General features: G+C 40.1%; 1 protein-coding gene across 1 annotated transcript in view; it reads right to left on the bottom strand.

Annotated features, from left to right (window-relative positions):
• CNTN3 (contactin 3) overlaps positions 1–20,966 on the bottom strand; it is a 423,344-nt gene that overhangs the window by 302,427 nt on the left and 99,951 nt on the right. The window contains exon 2 of the mRNA XM_051851466.3: positions 14,885–15,019. Coding sequence (XP_051707426.1) covers positions 14,885–14,939 — 55 coding nt within the window. The 5' untranslated portion in view covers positions 14,940–15,019. The remainder of the gene's footprint in view (positions 1–14,884; positions 15,020–20,966) is intronic.

Below are 20,966 nucleotides of genomic sequence, written 5' to 3'. Positions count from 1 at the left end.
AAATGATGCTATCTCATTAACTGTCAGCTTGATACACTCACCTTCCTGAGATGCACCTTTTGTATCTGGGAATAGGGCACATGCTCAAATCCCACAGCAGTTGCATGTTTGATTGGAGGACCATTCTCTTCCTTATAAAAAGAGGTGGAAGGCATGAGACAGCTCCATTTCGTCTCAGTCCCTGCTTTTAGAGATACTGCTCTAGCTCTCCCTCTTTCCACCGTGGAATGGTCCAGGATGGACTCCTTCAACTCCGGCTTAAAGGTATTGTTCTTTGGATTTTTTTTCCCACTCTTGCTTATGGGAAACTTTTGGCCCAATTATGTTGGGTATTTCTCTCTGTAGGGCAGCCCTCACTCACACATGAAATGTGTGTTTATTCTCTCCCTGCTAAATAAATTCTGTTCCTATTTACACATACTACTAGTCTCTGCTTATTGTTTTCACCTTTATGGGAGACAAGAACCAGGGTTGGAAATAACATATTCATTGCCCACATCACTTTCTGCTGACCTCTGATGGGCAAGATGGTGTTCCTGACAGGTGGGCTGGGAAAGGAGCTATGGATTGCATCAGTGGACTGGGGAATCTATAACTCTCTGCTGGTCTTCAGAGTCTCTGTGCTGTTTGCAGATCTCACAACTCCCTTACTGAAGCTTCTCAGTCAGTCTCCTCAGTTCTAATATTTCATATATACAACCCTTTTCCTGGAAAGATGGTGGCCCCCTGTTGGTGAGCCAAGGTAGGCGTAGTGGGCAGTGACTTTGTTTCTGTCTCTCCCCCTCCCCTTTCTGCCGGTTTTCAGAGTTTCCATGGTGTTTGCACTTCTCCTTGCTTCTTTGCTGAAATGTTTCCTCAATCAGTCTCCTTAGTTCTAATATTTTATATATATACAGAACCCCAGCAAGACGGTGTCATGGGCCAGAGGGCTCGGGTGGGATCAGCAGGGACAACAGCAGTGGCCTGCTTTGTTTCTCTCTCTCTGCTGGTTTTCAGAGTCTCCATGAGGTCATTTTTTAACCAGAATTTTCCCTCAGACACTCTTCTGGAAATGTGGTTCTTCCTTCATGCTGAAACATTTTTCTGGCTGAAGGTGAATGCAGGTTCTCTCCATTCAGCCATCTTTAACCAGCAGTTGCCATTTTAGCCAATACAGATTTAGAGATGTAGAGTCTGAGTTTGAAACCTTGCTCCATTTAATAACCGCATGGGAGTTGAGGCAAGATAATAATCTCTCCATACAACAATTTCCTCCTATCAAGTAGTAGTAGTAGTAGTAGCAGCAGTAGTAGTAGCAGCAGTAGTAATACTCCCCATGGGATTCTTCTGAGAATTCAATAAATTAACCCAAATTCATCAATTAACCTGAAAGACACTGTGTTGAGTGAAATAAGCCAAGCAGAAAAAAATTCTGCATGATCTCAATTATAGGTGGAAACTCTGTAAAGTCCAACCCATAGAACCAGAGAGTAGACTGGTGGTTACCAGAGGTTAAAGCCTGTTGCTCAAAACGTACAAGATTTCCACTAGAAAGGGGGATATTTCTAGAGACCTAGTGTACAGTTTGTTGGCCACAGATAATAGTAGTACTTGAAAATCGCTAAGAATGTTTACTTTAAATGTTTTCATCACAAAAAAAAAAAAAACCAGTATGTGGTGTAATGGATACAACTATAAGTTTGATCTAATCATTCTACATTGTAAATATATAGCAAAATATCACACAGGGTAACATAAACCTAGGAAAATTTTTGACATTAAAATAAATATACTTTTTTAAAAAAATTGTTTTTGACAGGCAGAATTAGACAGTGAGAGAGACAGAGAGAAAGGTCTTCCTTTTTCCGTTGGTTCACCCCACAAGTGGCCGCTTCGGCCGGCACACTGCAACTGGCACAATGCCCTGATTCGGAGCCAGAAGCCAGGTGCTTCCTCCTGGTCTCCCATGCAGGTGCAGGGCCCAAGCACTTGGGCCATCCTCTACTGCACTCCTGGGCCATAGCAGAGAGCTGGACTGGAAGAGGAGCAACCGGGACAGAACCAGCGCCCCAACTGGGACTAGAACTCGTGGTGCTGGCGCCGCAGGCAGAGGATTAGCCTAGTGAGCCATGGCGCTGGCCAAAAAAATACACTTTTTAAAAATCAATATTTCATTTGTTCAGTAACACGAATAGATGGTGTAAGTCAGGGTTGACATGCAATAACATTTCAATCTACATTAGTCATTGCTATTATCATCAAAGCTATTCCATAATGGCCATAGATGCTTAGATGCCAACCAAATGTTCCACTTTTCTCTAAACTGAAATGATGTTTCTCGTCCATTCCCTGAAATTATATCCAGGCTTAACCTAATGGTCATGGCTCAGTACTATGGACTAAAGCTGCCTTTTAGATTGGATTTTGAATTGCAACTCAAACTCTTAGTAACTATGTGAATTTTAGGTTAACTTGTCAGAGCATCAATCCTTCATATTCAAAATAGGGATCAAAATAGCATTCAAAATCCAAATAGATTCAGAGAATAGGAAAAAGTAAAGAATTCAGGCAAGGACTTTAGCTTAGCGCTGGGTACAAAGTAAGTGCTCAGTAAGCATTCACTGTAATTATTAAAGTCCAGTTCAAATACTGTCTTCTCTATGAATATTTCCTCATCTTTATTTATATAGTAAGATGCTCTTAGAATATCTACACCACCCTTTTTCTACTTTTCTTAAACGTGGATCCTTAATCTTAGCAAACTTCTGAACTGTTTGTCCACAAGTACCTTCTTTCCTTCCTATAGTCAGCAATACAATGCATTTGGACTCCTCAGCACCCCTTCTCACCAAGCCTGACACAAAGCAGACTCTCAGGAGACAGCCTGCTTGATGGCTGTTAAAAAGATAACCTGGCTTGCAATGTGTGGGATGTATGAGAGAAAGGAAGGGTAAGAGGGCAACAAGATGAGGAGCAAGGAATGGACCACACTCTAGGAAAAGAGATACTGGAGATCTAAGCTGCCTACAAAAAGGCATGGGGAAAGGATGAGAATCTGGGGAGAATGCCAAGGAAGCTCTCCAACACTGCACCAGCATGGCTGCCTCTGCCTGCAGACAGGTTTATAAGATGGGAGTTATTATCCAAAATCAAGAGTCCTCCTTTTGTTGAGGAAATGCAAGCACAGGTGTTTATCTTAACATTCAAGGTTCACTGTTATTCATGAGCTCAGATTGCACCCTTACAGAGCAGGAACCCAATCCATTTAGCTCAGCTCATGCAATTCAATTCGTGGCAAGGCATAATACCAAAAGGGTATTTGAAAACACTTTAATGTGATGAGTACTTTAAGACAGTTTAACACTTAGGCAAATATTCAATTAAAGTAGTTTGAGCACTTTATTTGGAAAAGTCAATGAACTAATCAACAGATACTTTTAAGACAACAGCTGCTGTAAAAGCTAAACAAAATTGTGGGTTTTATTTAACCTTATTTGTTTGTTGAACTCCAACATCATCTCCAATATATCCTGTTTTAAGTCCCCTAAACACCTTCTTAGTCGCCACCACGCTTACAAAAATCCAATATGTGGAGTTATCAGAGATCAAGGTTATAAGAACAAAACACACCAACAACACTTGCATCTCTTACTAGTTCTCACTTGCATTCCCCGATAAACTGTCAAGATTTAAATAGGATAAATGAAAAGCAATTCAAGATTTAGGCTGCTGCAATAGAGGGGATGATTTGAAATAAGTTTATCTGTAAAAACATGGAGGATGTCAAGATTTATAAGGAGAGATCATAGACATCTCCATTTCTTTAGTATCAATGCTATCAAATCATATTACGCAGCACACAAATACTACAGAGGACATGACAGTCATTTGAGTTTATGGTAACAGCTTACTTGAAGTGCCACATCCAACACCACAAACTCAGATCATTCCAAATCTGTTTTGAGGTTAAATGCTATCCAATAGAAACCTCTAATCATTTTCTCAGTGATTAGAGAATGGTGTTATTAAAACCAATTGAGAAATAGTTCTCGATCATTTCAGGGAGAACTTGAACAGTGTATTTTGCTTTCAAAGAAATCCTTAATCACTGTTTGGGGGAAAGATAGCACACCAAGTTACTCACATTAAGATGCCATAGGCAAATGCTATGATTAAAGGCACTAAGGAGATGGATGTCAGTAGGCCTGGTTTATATTTGCACACATTGCAATGTCTGGCATAACACAAGCAAAATTTACAATTGTCAAATGTAGCCCAAAAATGTGATTTTTCTATTTGTTTTTGCTGACCACAACTAAATAAATACACAGTATTAAAGGAAGCCAAACTTCATGTTTGGCACACAAGCCTTCTATGCACAAATTATTTAGTAAAGCAAATCTAAGTAATTTCATAAGGCGCAATGTACGGCATCGGAGCAGCAGAGTCAGGGGTCCACTTGCATAAGAGGACATGGGTCCCCACTGCTTCTCTGGCTCCTGAAAAAGGCAAACATAAAGTTCAGGGGTCAAACACAGAATAATGACTATGCCAAGCAGGGGTGGAGTCATGTCAGCATAATATCATAAAAGAGCTGGTTAATGTTTGTTAAAAAATTATTAATTTATTTGAGAGAGATAGAATGAGCTCCCATCTACTTGTTGACTCCCCAAATGCCCAAAATGGCTGAAACTAGACCAAGCTGAACTAACAGCCAGAAAAATCCAGGTTTCCCATGTGAGAGCCAGGGACCCAATTACTTGAACCATCACCTGCTGTCTCCAATGGTCTGCATTATCCAGGGGATGGAGTCAGGAGACAGAAGTGGGATTTACACCCAGGCACTCCAATGTGATGTGCAGGTGCTTTACCTGCTAAGCCAAACTCCCAAACAAGGCAGGTATCTGTTGATCTCTCTAATCTGTACCACAGAAGTTTTTCCCTCAAGCTGGCTTCTGTGGTAACTGCTACTTAGCCACCTGCAACAAGTGGGGATTTAGAACTCCTCAGAGCCACCAAGAGAGAAGACACAGTCCACAGAATAACAAAATGTTTTGAAACAATCAAATCTTGTGGCCAGAATTGCAATGATCTGATTGGCTTAGGCCAATCGCTGGGACAAATGAAACCTGTTCAACTTCAAGGCTTTGCATGGGGTCAGTTTTCCTTAGTCCTCAAAGCTGTTTCATGATTGCAGAACAGAGTAGATGCTGCAGACATTATCATACTATCTAATGAAGACACTACCTGAACAGACACTGAAAGAAAAGTTAGGTAAATAATTCTCTCTTCTAGGATTAATGGCTACTTACTTGGACAAGTAATTCTTAAGTATGACCAAAACCTTAGTAAACTCCAATATGTGAAATATTCATCATAATTTTAAGAGAAGAGCTTAGTGAATGAAGTAACGCTTCAGAACATTCACAGAAATATGCTATTTTCCATAAAGGTGGTTTTAACACTTTAATAGTTATTTTCATTATATAAGGGAATTTGATTTCCCAAATGAGCTATATTTACTTAGCTAGTCCCACTAGAAGAACGAGATGAACATCAAAAAATATGGAGCATACGTTTGGTCCAGCATTGAAGATACTCACTGGGATCCTGCATACCATACTGACATGCCTACATTGGAGTCCCTGCTCTAGTCCAAACACCAGCTTCCTGCTGATGTGTACTCTTAGGAAGCTGTGGCGATAGCTCAGATAATTGATTACCCACAGGGGTAACCTGCATGTTAATCCTAGCCCTGACCATTGTGGGAATTTGGAGGGTAGATTAGCAAAGGAGAGTTTTCTTTCTCTATTTCTGTCTCTCAAATAATAAATATTCAAAAATAAAAAAATACAATATACTAAAAAGTTTAGAATTTCCACAGGCTTTGACTAAAGATCTGTCCACCTTCACCAACCAACTACTTCTAAGACCTGCACGTCTATTACAAAGTATTCATTATTTGTAGGTAGGATATCCTCAGAAAGTACTTATTTATAACCATTCATGTGAAATCAAAAAGTTCTCATTGTCTTAATTTGGCTTCCCACTGGGAAAGAAGGAGATGTTGGATAACATTTGCAAAATAATTGGGTTTTATTTTATAAATGTTTGGATCAATGCTGTCCAATAAAACTGCAAGGTGAAGCAACTCATATACGTATTTTTGAATTTTCCCATAGCCATACAAGGGTATTTCAAAGTTCATGGAATGGGGCCGGCACTGTGGCATAGTAGGTAAAGCCGCCACCTGCAACGCCAGCATCCCATGGGGCACCGGTTCGAGTCCTGGCTGCTCTGCTTCCGATCCTGCTCTCTGCTATAGCCTGGAAGGCAGTAGAAGATGGCCCATGTCCTTGGGCCCCTGCACCCACATGGGAGACCTGGAGGAAGCTCTGGGCTCCCGGCTTCAGATTAGCACAGCTCTGGCCGTTGCGGCATCTGGGGAGTGAACTAGTGGATGGAAGATCTCTCTCTTTGTGCTTCTCTTTATCTTTATGTATAACTCTGACTTTCAAATAAATAAATAAATCTTTTAAAAAAAAGTTCATGGAAATATAGAATGTAAAACATTTGGAGGACAGGTAAAACCAGCTAAGCTGCTATTTGGAAAGACTGCATCCCATATGGGTGTGCCAGTACAAGTCCTGGCTGCTCTGTTTCCAATCCAGCTTCCTGCTAATGGGCCTGGAAGGTCCCTTCCACCTAAGAGAGCCATCCTCTGGAATTTAGCTTGTCCCAGTCCCAATTGCCATGGGCATTTGGGCAATGAACCAGAAGATGGAAGATTTCTCTCTAAATAAATAAATAAATATTTAAACATAAATAAAAGGAAGTTTACTTTGGTGCCAAAAAACGAAATCCATGCGAAGTTTTTTCATGTTAAGCATTTTTCATGAACTTTTGAAGCCCTTTGTATTTAAAAAGATTAAAAGAAACAGGAGAAAATAATTTAAAAATATCTTACTTAAACAAAAATATATTAACAATTGTAATGTCAACATCTAATCCATATTAAACATTATTGCAATATTTCATATTCTTAAATTTTTCTGTACTAAGTCTATGATATCCTGTGTGTGTTTTACCCTCATAATGTATCACAATTTGGGCAAGCTACATTTCAAAAGCTCAATAACCACACATGGTTATTGGCTCCCATACTGGATAATAAATATTTAAAGTATCTAATATCGCTAAGTAATTAATTAATAGGTAATTAAGTAGTAAACCAGAAATCTCCTTGGATACTCAATGATTCTTAGTCCATGTTTTAACTCCTCACCTCATTCCAGAAAAGAAACTATTCATGTAGTAAATACTGGTGATTAAGAACCATGCTTTGATTTCTTAGACCACTATGCTGACTGAAATGTTATTTAAAGCCTTGGAGACAAGTTTCTAGTTTCTCAGCTAGAGAATAATGGTATTTACCTTATTGTACATTTCCAGGATGAGCTAAGCAGTGCATTTTCCATAGCGTTCAGTACACAGTAAATGATGTTATTATTATCATTGATGTTATTACTACCAATTTTGGTGTCATTGCTATTGTTTTAACTCTTCTGGTGTTCTCTGGCTTCTTCTTAGAATGCTGAGAGACTATCTCCTGCTTTCTACCTATGTCTGGCTCTTCAACGTTTTTGACAGCAACCTAGTAAGCAATAATATAACCTCAAGATCCAATATACATAAGAGTATAATAAAGAATTCAGCTTCACAAAGACTGGGATATTGTCTACTTGATTCACTGCAATAGCCCTAAGATCTAGATGTGCTCAGTAGAAAATACTTACCCTAGTAAGGGAGTGGTATACTCTTATATTTTCTCATCCTTCCTTCTTAAAATTCTAATTTATCAGTTCTCATATAAATTACTGGCCTTGATCCACTGAAGTGCTTTTTAATCCCCTGCTGGGTGGTGACCTCCAGTTTGAAAAATTCTCTCTCCTATGTGGTACTGCATCTTCCTTTCACCTACCTGACACCCCTTTTGTCATGGACAGTGAGAGTGAACCTTGACGTCATCCTCTACTCATACTTGTCTCCTCTCATATTCACTCCATTTGGAAATCTCATGGTTCAGCCTTCACAATCCATTCAATACTTGACCACAAACCCTGCCCCCACCATCCCTTGCTGGATTACCACATTGGTATCTCATTGGTGGGCCTCCTTGCATTCCTGTCCCTCTACAATCAATCTGCAACACAGCCATCTGCAAGATTCTTTAAAAAAATAAGCTGAATCCTATCCCCTCTCTGCTCAAACCATGCTGTGGCTCCCCAGGGAATTCAGTGTAAACATCCAAAATATTTTCAGTGATTTATAAAGCCCTTCAGTTTCTGCTATGTCCATCTCCATATAGCTGTCAGCTCTTTTCTATTCTCTCCCACAACTCATTCTGGTCCAACTGTGCTGGCTTTCTTGTTGTTTCTGAAACATTCCCTCTGTCATGTATTAGAATCTTTGCAGGGCTGATGATTCTGCCTGGAGAACTCTTCCTTAAATACCCAAAAGGTCAACACATTCACCTCTAAGTCTCTGCTCAAATGCCACCTTCTTAATGAGGACTAACCTGATGGCCTTACTTAAAATAGCAGCCCACTTCCCAATGCTCCACACTCCATCCTGTTCTGCTGCCCCTCTTACAGATCACCTTCAGAGTCAATGTCATCATCTGCCCCATGGGACAAAACGTAAACCCTGCAGGGAGAAAGATCTCTGCCATTCTTCTCTGAAAACAATGCCTGCCTTCTAATAGACACTTGAGAATTATTTAAGAATGACTACAGCCTAGCATTTTTGAAGAAAAACACAGTCAAGTTCATCCCAGGACAGATTCCTAGCCAGAAATTACTATTTGCTTCTTTGTTGCAGGGGAAAACTGCAGAGGCAAAACAACAGAAGAAAATGAAAGAAAAAAAGGTACACAATACAACCAAAGCTTAAATTTAAAAAGATAGAAGAAAGCAAGTCATGCAGCATTTGCTGTTTTTATGATATTATGTCCTTTGCTAAAGACTTCTCTAAAGTAAGTGAATTTACACAATATATTTTACTTATTAATATCTAAGATTAATGGTATCTTTCCTACATCGTGAACAGATTTTAATTTTAATAAATACAAATTGACCCAATATTTCCTAATAGAATATAACCCTCAAAAGCCAGCCTTTTATTTTAAATTGATCATAGACCAAAAGGCGTTCCAACATTCGGTATATAAAGCACAAAAGAGAATAAAGACTCTAAAATTTTAATAAGAACCAATTTTTTCTCCATAACATAATTATGAAAATTGTCAATCCCCTAAGCAATATGCTACATATAATTTATCCTTTACAAATTAATCCAATTCTCTTTTACAAACACTTAAAGCTGTTTTATCACCATATCCAGAGAGTCAAGTTGACCTTTCAATTTCTTAATGATGTTTTTACATTTTGGAAAAACAGACATTGCTTTTTCCATAAATTTGTTCATAAATATGTAAACATTTCTCAAAATACTGAACACAGTAAATATAATTTGCAAACAGTATAAAATAATAACAAGTCATAAACCTTTGAAAAACTGAATTCACTTTCTTTAGCTATGCTTCCACTTTCTTTCTCTTCAATTTATTGGGAAATTTCAAAATTGTGTCTGCAAAAGTTAGTATCACCAAGCCGGCGCCGCGGCTCACTAGGCTAATCCTCCGCTTAGCGGCGCTGGCACACCGGGTTCTAGTCCCGGTCGGGGCGCCGGATTCTGTCCCGGTTGCCCCTCTTCCAGGCCAGCCCTCTGCTGTGGCCAGGGAGTGCAGTGGAGGATGGCCCAGGTGCTTGGGCCCTGCACCCCATGGGAGACCAGGAAAAGCACCTAACTCCTGGCTCCTGCCATCGGATCAGCGCGGTGCACCGGCCGCAGCGCGCCGGCCGCGGCGGCCATTGGAGGGTGAACCAACGGCAAAGGAAGACCTTTCTCTCTGTCTCTCTCTCTCACTGTCCACTCTGCCTGTCAAAAAAATTAAAAAAAAAAAAAAAAGTTAGTATCACCAAGCGTTAACACGGCTGCAGTATACTGCCTGTCATTTATGCTTCCTACTAAAACAGATGTCAAATTTGAAACTTCCTAAGTGAAGAATCCAAGAAAAAATGCCATTTCAGTTTTGATAGCAGCAGTCCATTGGAAAAGGCAAAAATTCATAAATAATTCATAAATAATTACTCATTTTTCCCTCAGATCTAGATTAGTAGCAGTTAAAGACAGCATGTTTTAACAAAATTGAAGCATCACTGTAAAAACCTATAAAAACATTTATTTTTAAAGTTGAAGGTTTGAATCTATAACCCAATACTGATTATTTATTTTGGCCATAATATCACTTAAATACCTTAAGAAGGTTGGAAATTTGAATCTTCCTGACATTGAAGATTTTCCTTGAACCGACCCCTAATATATTCATCTATTTAAATACCCTGTGTTTTACCTAGCATGCTTGTTTGGCTTCGTTCCACACCAATTTCCTCCACTTAGAAAAGAAAAAAATTATAAACTGCTTTTATGTTGGTTTCCTTAGACATCATAGAGAAATTCTGTTTATGTAGAAAGTTGGTCTCTGTTTTGTACACAGATACTGAATTTTTTGGAGGTGAGAGATAACGATTTCTGTAACTCACTTTCAAATGAGTTAGTAAAAAAATAAATAAGTGGAACCATTCACGCACTTGTGTGTCCACAGAACCTCCTGGATCGCTCTCTGCAGATACTGCATTTTCTACAGATTGAGATTCTGTGGTTATCTTGCGTGCAGCAAGTCTATCACTGTGGTTCTCCCAACAGCACATACTTCCTGCATGTCTCTGTGTCACGTCTTGATAATTCCCACAATATTTCACACATTTCCATTACTCTTCTATCTGCTTTGGTGATGTGGGATCACTGTGCGTGGATTTTACCATTGCAATGGTTTGGGGGCACCACAAACTGTACCCCGAAAGACAGTAAATGACAGATGTGTGCTTTGACTACTCTACCAATCAGCCAATCTCACCTCTCTCTCCCCTTCCTTAAGCCTCCCTATCCTGTGACATATAACAAAATGGAAATTAAACTAATTTCCCTACAGTTCTCTCTAAGTGTTGAAGTGAGAGAGAGAGTTGCAATTCTCTCACTTCTATCAAAGCTGGAGATGATTAAACTTAAGGAGGAAGGCACATTGGGATAGGCTCAAAGTAAGGCCTCTTGCACCAAACAGCCAAATGTGAAGGCAAAGGAAAGGAAGGAAATTAAAAATGCTACTCCAGGGGCCAGCGCTGTGGCATAGTGGGTTAATGCCCTGACCTGAAGTGCCGGTATCCCGCATGGGAATCAGTTCAAGTCTCTGCTACTTCACTTCCGATCCAGCTCTCTGCTATGGCCCGGAAAAGCAGTAGAAGATGGCCCGAGTTCTTGGGCCCCTGCACCTGTGTGGGAGACCCAGAAGAAGCTCCAGCCGTTGTGGCCAATTGGGGGAGTGAACCAGCAGATGGAAGACTTCTCACTCTCTCTGCCTCTCCTCTCTCTGTATAACTCTGACTTTAAAATAAATAAATAAATCTTTTAAAAAATGCTACCCCAGTGAACACAGAAATGATAAGAAAGTGAAATAACCTTCCTGGTGATACAGGAAAGTTTTAGTGATCTGGAGAGATCAAAGCAGCCACACAGCCCCTTCGGCTAAAGCCTATTCCAGAGCAAGGCCCTAACTCTCTTCAGTTCTGTGAAGCCTAGGAGGGTGGGGGAAGCTGCAGAAGAGAGTTTTTTGTTAGCAGATGTTGTTCATAAGGTTTAAGGAAAGAAGCCATCTCCATGGCACAAAAGCAGATGATGGAGCTTCAAGTGCTAATGCAGAAGCTATAGCAAGTTCATCAGAAGATCCAGCTAAGATATTCAATGAAGGTGGCTCCACCAAACAACAGATTTGAAACGTAGATGAACCAGCCCAGCCGGCTACTGGAAGAAGACATCTAGTACAGTCACAGGTAGAGAGAAGTCAATGCCTGGCTTCAAATTTCAAAGGTCAGGCTGACTATCTCCTTAGAGTTAATACAGCTGGTGACCTTAACCTGAGGCCAGTGCTCTTTTGTCACCCTGAAAACACTAAGGCCTTTAAGAACTACGCTAAATTTACTCTGCATGTGCTTTAAACACGGAATAATGAAGCCTGGATGACAATATTTGTTTACTATATGGTTTACTAAGTATGTCAAACCCAATGTTGAGACCCATTGCTCAGGAAAACAGACCACGCATCTGGTCATCCCAGAGCTCTGATGGAGATGCATAATAAGATTAACGTTATTTTCAGGCCTGCTAACAGATTAGCCATTCTGATCAAAAGTAAACCTTAATTTCAAGTCTTATAATTCAAAAAATACTTTTTGTAGTAAGTTACTAACTGCCATACACAGATGTTTCTCTGATGGATCTGGGAACAGTACATTGAAAACCTGGAAAGAATCCACCATTGTCAATGCTGTTAAGAACACTAGTGATTCATGGAAGGAGATGAGAATACCAATAGCACAGGGGCTGGGGAGAAATGGATTCCAACCCTCATGGACGATTCTGAGGGACTCGAGACTTTAGTGGAGGAATTAACTGCCCATGTGAATTAAAATCAGCAGTGTCGCCTACACATGCGACTGATTTACAGCAAGCCCCTGATCAAATTTAATAGGTGAGGAGTTGCTTCTTATGGGCAGGCAAAGAAGGTGGTTTCTGGAGATAGAATCTACTTCTGGTGAAGACACCGTGAACAGTGTTAAAATAACAACAAAGAATTTATTTCATTTTGCATTTTTTTAGTGCTGATTTTATTTTCTTTAATTATTTTAATTACACATATCTGTGTGCTAGAGTGTGATAATTTGGTACACATAATCAATGTGTGATGACCAAATCAGGTTAGCATTTCTATCTTGTTAAATTCTCCGGAAATTTCATTAACAGTTAATAACTTTATGTATTTATGGGATGCAGTGTGATATTTCTACAATTTTACACAATGTGTACCAATCAAATCAGAATAATTTCCCGCTTGTTATTATTACTTGGTATTTGAAGTCTTCCAGCTCTTCTGTTTGTTCACAAAATATTTATAACAGGTTATTGTGAATTACAGTCACCCCACTGCACTGCAGAACACTAGAACTTGTAACTTCTGTGTGACTGTGTTTCAGTCCCAACAACCACCCTCCCTCTGTCTTCCCAGCCACCATCTCATAACCACTAGTCTGTGTTCATGTCAACATTTTTAGCACCCCAATAAGAGAGAGAACATGCAGTTCTTATTTTTCTGTTTCTTGCTTATTTTGCTCAACATAATGTCCTCTAGTTCCATCCATTTTGCTGCAAATGACAGCATTTCTTTCTTCTTTTATGGCTGAACCACATCTCACTGTGTATTTATGCGACATTTTCTTGATTCATTCACCTACTGATGCGCGTCTGGGTTGATTCCCTATCTTGGCTACTATGAACAGTGGTGTAATAAACATGAGCATGCAGGTATCACTTTGACACAATAATTTCATTTCTTTTGGATCTATTCCCAGTAGTGGAAGTGCTGGATCATATGGCAGCTCTATTTTTAGTTTTCTAAGCAGTCTCTATACTGACAACAAAGGATTTAGATGATTACATAAACTTGGTTGATAAAGTGGCAGCAGGGTTTGAGAAGATTGACACCAATTTTGAAAGCAGTTCTGCTGTGGGTAAGATGCTATCAGACAGCATCACATGCTACACAGCAATCTTCATGTGACGAAGAGTCCATCAGTACAGCACACTTCATTGCTGCTTATTCTAAGAAATCGCCACAGCCACCCCGCCTTTGGCCGCCATCAAAGAAGACACACCCTCTGCCAGCAGGAGGACTACCACTTGCTGACAGCTCAGATGGTCTTTAGGGTTTGTTAGCAATAAACCATTATTTAATTAAGTTACTGCATTTTGCTAGACATAATGCTATTGTACACTTAATAGACTACAGCACAGTGTAAATATAACTTTTATGGGCTCTGGGAAACCAAAACATCCATGTTACTGAAATATTCACTAAATGTGGTGTCATGGAACAAAATCCACCCCATCTCCAAGGTAACCCTCCAGACAGCACAAACACAGCAGAATGGTTCAGTAGTTAGATTTAAATATGCATATGTGAGCCCTCATCGCATTATTTTTTAGTTGTTCAGAAATGTCTTCAGAAAAAGGAGGCCAAAAAAATAAACATAAAACTAGTGGAAAATATACTAACTCATTAAAATCCCTTTGTTTGTTCATCCACTTCTCCAGAAAACAAGATAAAATGAATAAACAGAGAACAAATGTATCAGATGCTTTATAATAGTTGTTTTTATATGGTACAAAGCTCAGAAGTTTTTCATTTTCTTTGTACTCTGCTCTAAATTTCAAATTGCAAAAAAATTATAAAGTCTAACTTCATTATGTTCTAAAAGAAAAATGGTACCATGCTTTAAGATTGGATATGAAAATACTGACATACTTTAAAATTTATATTCTCTCTGGCACACTGCAGCTTTCCACTTTCAGCTTCTTTTGTGGGAAAAAAAAAGGGCCATGAATTAACGATCTCAAAAGTCTGTGGATATACTTACAATATAGTCCTAATGCAACAGGAGCTCTGTAGTATCAGGTATCATTATATTTGCTATGGAAATAAATGACTTGCAAAAATGAGGGAGAGGTGTACGAGAACCCCAATGTCAGAAGTTGAGAATGTGAATTTTCTTTCTGGGGAAAAAAGATTTCTCTTTGCAACTAGTGGAGTTTTAATCCAACATTTAAAAATTAGTTAAGCACATGATCTGAGAATAGCACTAACTTCACCTTAGAAAATACAGCTTATTGTTACCTCCTAGGCAGCCAAGGAATGAAAGCAGGATCAACTGTTTCCATGACAACACCATCTTTAATTGCCAAAAGCAAGAGTAACTCTTGTCCAGTCTCTGATGAATAGAATGCTTTGTCTTCAGGTAAATCCTTTAATCTGTAAAATATATGTACAAAGAAGTTAGACTTTAAAAAGCCAGCTGATTTTAGTAAAGAGATTTTCTTCTTCTCTTAAAACTGTATCATTCACAAACACTCAGAGTCTTCACATTTAAGATGTTAAATATTAAAACTTTTGGTAGATAAATACAACAAATAAAACATTAACCTGAAATTCAAACTTTTCTCATTTTCTCCAATGATAACATTCTGGTAAATCTAAGAGTCAAACAAGCAGATATCTTGAAATTCTGCTTTCATAGTTCCTGAGTCTCTAACAGGGCATACAAATTATAAACACCATTATCAATGTCCATCTTAAGTCTATTTTGTCCTTGACAATTGTAGAAAGTTCCCAATAATATATGCTGCATAACACAGATAAAATATGCTAATGGTGGAAACTGTGCATTCTAAGAATCTTACAAACAAAACCATTTTCTTCTTTGCTTTCTTGAATTTTCATAAACTTGAATGTGCTAGTTGAAAAGAAATTAGGTGACAGTGCTGTGTCCTTTTCAGTGGCCTCTTGAAACCAGTTAAGCTGCATGGTTAATGATCAAGTAGGCTAGAGACACACACCTAAAATCAGACAATCTTCCTTTGACCACTGAGACTCAACTGGTTCCATGCAGGGGAATTAATGACTTTAAAGTGTGTCACAGTAGCAAGAAAAGCATGCAATTCTTCCCAGCAGCTGATTGGACCTGTTTTAGTTGTTGCCGACCCAAGAAGTGAAACCTCAGGTTCTTTCAGGCAGTGGCTCTGAACAGAGCTTCCTGATATGTGGTGTATTCAATCAGATATTAAGTGTGGCCCAAATAGTAATTATTTTGACAGTGAAAATATGAAAACATGCCAATTATGTACTTAAGATAATGCTTTGAATCAATCATTCTTATAATAATGCCATTGTGTACTTGCAATCTAACATAGGTTCTTGGGTAGAAAGTTAAGAGGTGGAATGGCAGCCAGAATGTCAGGAATTGGGTCTCACTAACACTCAATCCATGAGAATCTGCAACAAGATGAAATACAATTGAAAATTACTGTTTTCAGAACTGCAGGCTAGCAACTTGCACCTTTGTGGGATCCTAACCTCTTCTCACCACCCCTATTACTGCAAACTGCCTGTGCCTTAGAGCCCCATAACATACACCACAAAAGGCAAACAGTTTACCTGGGAGGTGGGATCAAAAGCGGATGAGGCACAGGGGAGTAAGACAAAGAAGGTGGACAGCCGAGGGAGGGAGGGGTACGCAGCCCCCTATCACTGTGGGTGGCTGGAGTTCATGCCCACAGAGTAGGCCAAGCTTCATGTAGACTGTGTACCCTGGAGTCATCCAAGAGTTACCCTTGCCAAGAGGATCTGGGGTATTTACACATCAAGTCCTATTTGTCAGTGTTTGAGAGCTGCTCCCCAGGGCTATTCATTACATACATCGATTCTAATCTCCTACTGGGGACAGCAAATGGCTTCAGAAACCAAAAATAGAAACACGTGTGCTGGACATTGGGAGTGGTGTGCAACAAAAAAATAAAGATAGAGGGTGCTGAGAGAAGCACACGTGGCACCTGCATTATGGAGAGGACACTGGGGTGTATCTGAAGCTGTTTCCCAAAGCATCAGGAGCCAGGTGACCGTTTGCCAAAATGACCCAAATAGCCAAGTATACATGAGAGGGGCACAGCTTCTAACTCAATTAATGGTTATACTGCTAAAGCTTTCCCCATGCTTGATTTTCCCTACTTGGAAAAAAGGCTCTCAGAAACATATCTTCCTTCCTTTCTCTACTTCTGGTTCATCATGTGTCCATAATTATTTTCAACTGCTAATTGAAATGATAACTGAAATCATTCTCAATGAGACCTGTTATAACTGACTATCGTAATCTTCTAATCATGCATGTAAGGAAATGGCAGTCCAGAAGCCACCGGAAAGGTGACACACGCACTCACAAATAAACATGGATATAGGTGCAGGCACACAGCAGAAAACCAAGTTATTTGAAATATTCTAAAAAAAGTCAATGCTGAGCAGTCATGAAAATCGTGGGAAATGTGAGATGCATTAACATGACACATGAGAAGTTATGGTACATCCACAACCTCCACTATGTCTGGGAATTAAAAGGAAGACTCAGCCACCACAAAGGCTTAAGCCTTTAACTTAACTGAATCAATCTGGTAGGTCCTCCCTTGATGAAACTATAGCCATCCAGTTTATACACTAAAACTACCTGGAAGAACTTCCTAATAACAAAACAGCAGCTTTGGCTGGCGCTGCGGCTCACTAGGCTAATCCTCTGCCTAGCGGCGCCGGCACACCAGGTTCTAGTCCCGGTTGGGGCGCCAGATTCTGTCCTGGTTGCCCCTCTTCCAGGCCAGTTCTCCGCTGTGGCCAGGGAGTGCAGTGGAGGATGGCCCAGGTGCTTGGGCCCTGCACCCGCATGGGAGACCAGGAAAAGCACCTGGCTCCTGGCTCCTGCCATCGGATCAGCGCGGTGCGCCGGCCGCAGCGCGCCGGCCACGGCGGCCATTGGAGGGTGAACCAACGGCAAAGGAAGACCTTTCTCTCTGTCTGTCTCTCTCACTGTCCACTCTGCCTGTCAAAAAAACAAAAACAAAAACAAAAACAAACAAAAAAAAAAACACAGCAGTTTTAAAAAGAATATGTAGTTGGGGATTTCAGAAAAAGAAGAATCCTTCTAGTAACACTGTCATTGTCATTGTCATGGTCATCAAAAAGCCATCAAATAAATGTGAAGCTTTGCTCTATGTCATACAGAGGACAAAATGTATCATCTGTGTTCTGATATTGTAATGAGAAAAAAATGGCACAAACTCCTAGAAATAGGTCAGAAAGTAGAACCACAGTGTACTCCAATTTTCCCAACATTCTTGTTTGTAGAAAGTTTCAAGCAGTGTCTTGCTGTGTGTAAAGAACAATGAATAAGTCAACTTAGGAGATTAAACCTTTGCACTGGATATCAAATGAATGAGAAGCATTTCTCCTGGAAATAAAGGATAAGTCATGGCATAGGAGCTGGATACCACTGAAAATTATTGCAAGAAAATATAAGAAAGCATGAAGAAGGTGGCAGCTTGCAAAATGGTATCTTCTCCACAGTGTACCGCCAAGATAACATGCATATCAATTACATTTTAAAACTACAAAGGTAGGTCTGGCATTGTGGTACAGCGAGTTAAGCTACCACTTAGAATACCTACATCTGATACTGGAGTGGTTAGGATCAAATATCAAATCTTGCTTCTACCTCCCATTCAGATTCCTGTTTATGCGTCCTGTAAAGCAGCAGATGAAGACCTAAGTACTTGGGTCCCTGCCATCCATGTGGGAGATGGGGATGGACTTCCTGGCTCCAGGAATCAGCCTGGCCCAGTCCCGGCTATTACGGGCATTTGGGGAGTGAACCAGCAAATGAAAGATATTTCTTTCTTTCTTTCTCTCTCTCTCTCTCTCTTCCTCCTCTTCTCCCTCTCTGTCACTCTCCCTTTCAAATAAATAACCAAAAGAAATTTCCAAAGACTTTTAAAAACTCATGCATTAGATAAATATTGATTGAGCACCTCTGAGGTACTAGGGTTATACAGAGGGAGGCAGAGGTTCTGGTAGGGCTGTTAGATTGGTGATGCAGTGGTTTATCAACTAGTAGACTGATGCTGTCTTCAAATGATAATAATTGTACTTGCAAATTGCCCATGGTGAAAGGCACAGAAGTACCTATGAAAGCCTAAATAAAAACAGTCTTCATTAGAAATGTCAAGAAAAGTTCCTTCTGGGAAAGTGGAACATGAAGGAAGAAAAAGAGATGACACAAACAGGTGCCAGGAGTGTGTGCTACAAACTGAAGAAAGAAGGTTCCCAAGAAGAGACAGGACTTAGTATGCAATTAGTAGTCACTGCACTGATTCTCCTGTGGCAGCTGCCATCTCATGTGCCAGACAGTCCCAGGACCCCACCACACCTCACTAGGTCCCCCAGGTAGACGTTAATGTCTGTCTCATCAGGGGCTTCCAGAATCCTGCTCTCACCCATGTCACTGTTTTTGGTAATTTAGTTATATTTCGATCAGAGACAGAAATAGAGCTCCAACCCACTAATTCACTCTGCAATGCCTGTAATGGACCAACCCAAGAGTTTGAGCAAAGAACTCAACTCAGGTCTCCTTTCTGAGTGGCTGGGACTCGACTACTTGAGCCATCACCACTGCCTCCCAGGGTGTGCACTCGCAGAAAGCTGGAATTAGAACCATACCTGGGACTCAGAGCTGGCTTTCTGATACTGGATGCAGGCAGCCTAACTGGCATCTTAACCACCAGCCAAATGCTCACCTAGTCATCGTGTTACTTTTGATTGATTAGTACCTTGTCCCCCTGCTGATTGACTATTTTGATAATCACTGCCAGGCATAGAGAATTGAATATGCAAAGTCCCTCAGGTTTAAAAACTCATGGCTTGCTGTAAGAACAGCAAGAAGACTAATGAGAAGGCATGCGAATAGCAAATCTAGTGTAGTATGAAATAAGACTGTAGATGTGCATATAATGGGGGCCAACCCTACATGTCTGACTTAAGAATATTAGTCTCAACTAAGAGTGTCAATTGTTAAATCAACAACAGGAGTCACTGTGCACTTACTCCCCACATAGGATCTCTGTCCTTAATGTGTTGTACTATGAGAATTAACGGTAAAACTAGTCTTCAAACAGTACTTTATACTTTGTGTGTCTGTGTGGGTGCAAACTGTTGAAATCTTTACTTAGTATATACTTAGTTGATCTTCTGCATATAAAAATAATTAAAAATGAATCTTAATGAAGAATGGGATGGGCCGGCGCCGTGGCTCACTAGGCTGATCCTCTACCTGTGGTGCCGGCACTCTGGGTTCTAGTCCCGGTTGGGGCGCCGGATTCTGTCCCGGTTGCTCCTCTTCCAGTCCAGCTCTCTGCTGTGGCCCGGAAAGGCAGTGGAGGATGGCCCAAGTGCTTGGGCCCTGTACCCGCATGGGAGACCAGGAAGAAGCACCTGGCTCCTGGCTTTGGATCACCGGCATAGCGGCCATTTGTGGGGTGAACCAACAGAAGGAAGACTTTTCTCTCTGTCTCTCCCTCTCACTGTCTAACTCTGCCTGTCAAAAAAAAAAAAAAAAAAAATGAAGAATGGGATGGGAGAGGGAGTAGGAGATAGGATGGTTTGTGGGTGGGAGGGTGGTTATAGGGGGGGAAACTGCTATATTCCAAAAGTTGTACTTTCGAAATTTATATTTATTAAATAAAAGTTTACTTTAAAAAAAAAAGAATATTAGTCTCATTATAAAGTTCTTGAAAAAGCTACCACCATATCAACCAGAGAATTGACATAATCACATTTGCAATAAATATTCACATCAGGTATGCTATAATCTATATTTGATTAAAAGACTGTAAAGCTAAGACATTTTATAAAATACTGATCTTATTCTGACTGATCGTATCCATAGAAATAAGAATTTAGACAGTATGAAGCAAGCTGTCTGCTCTAAGAGATTAATACTCATATATTCTAATGTTCATATATATCTATGTACTTACATATAGCATGCATTATAAAGTTGGGTGATAAAAAGAAATTTTATTCAGGAATTTTTTTTTTGTCTTTAACGTTTGGCTTACTTTTATTTTATTTGAAAAGCAGGAAACACAGAGAGAGGCAGACAGAGAGACAAAAAGAGATCTTCCAGGTGCTGGATCACTTTCTAAATGCCCACAGTAGCCAGAGTTGAGCCAGGCTGAATTTAGGAGCCTAGAACTCCATCTGAGTCTCCAATGTGGGCTGTAGAGACACAAGGACTTGAGCCATCATCCTCTGCTTCTTGAGGTGTGCATTAATTAGCATGAATCAGAAGTGGAGCCAGGGCTCGAACCACAAACTGATAGGTGAT

The sequence above is a fragment of the Oryctolagus cuniculus genome, chromosome 10 (genome assembly GCF_051225735.1).
Source record: "Oryctolagus cuniculus isolate XC-2025 breed Fujian yellow rabbit chromosome 10, ASM5122573v1, whole genome shotgun sequence".
Lineage (NCBI taxonomy): Eukaryota > Metazoa > Chordata > Mammalia > Lagomorpha > Leporidae > Oryctolagus > Oryctolagus cuniculus.
Note: the sequence above shows the minus strand (reverse complement) of the source record. Positions and strands in the feature narration are given on the sequence as shown.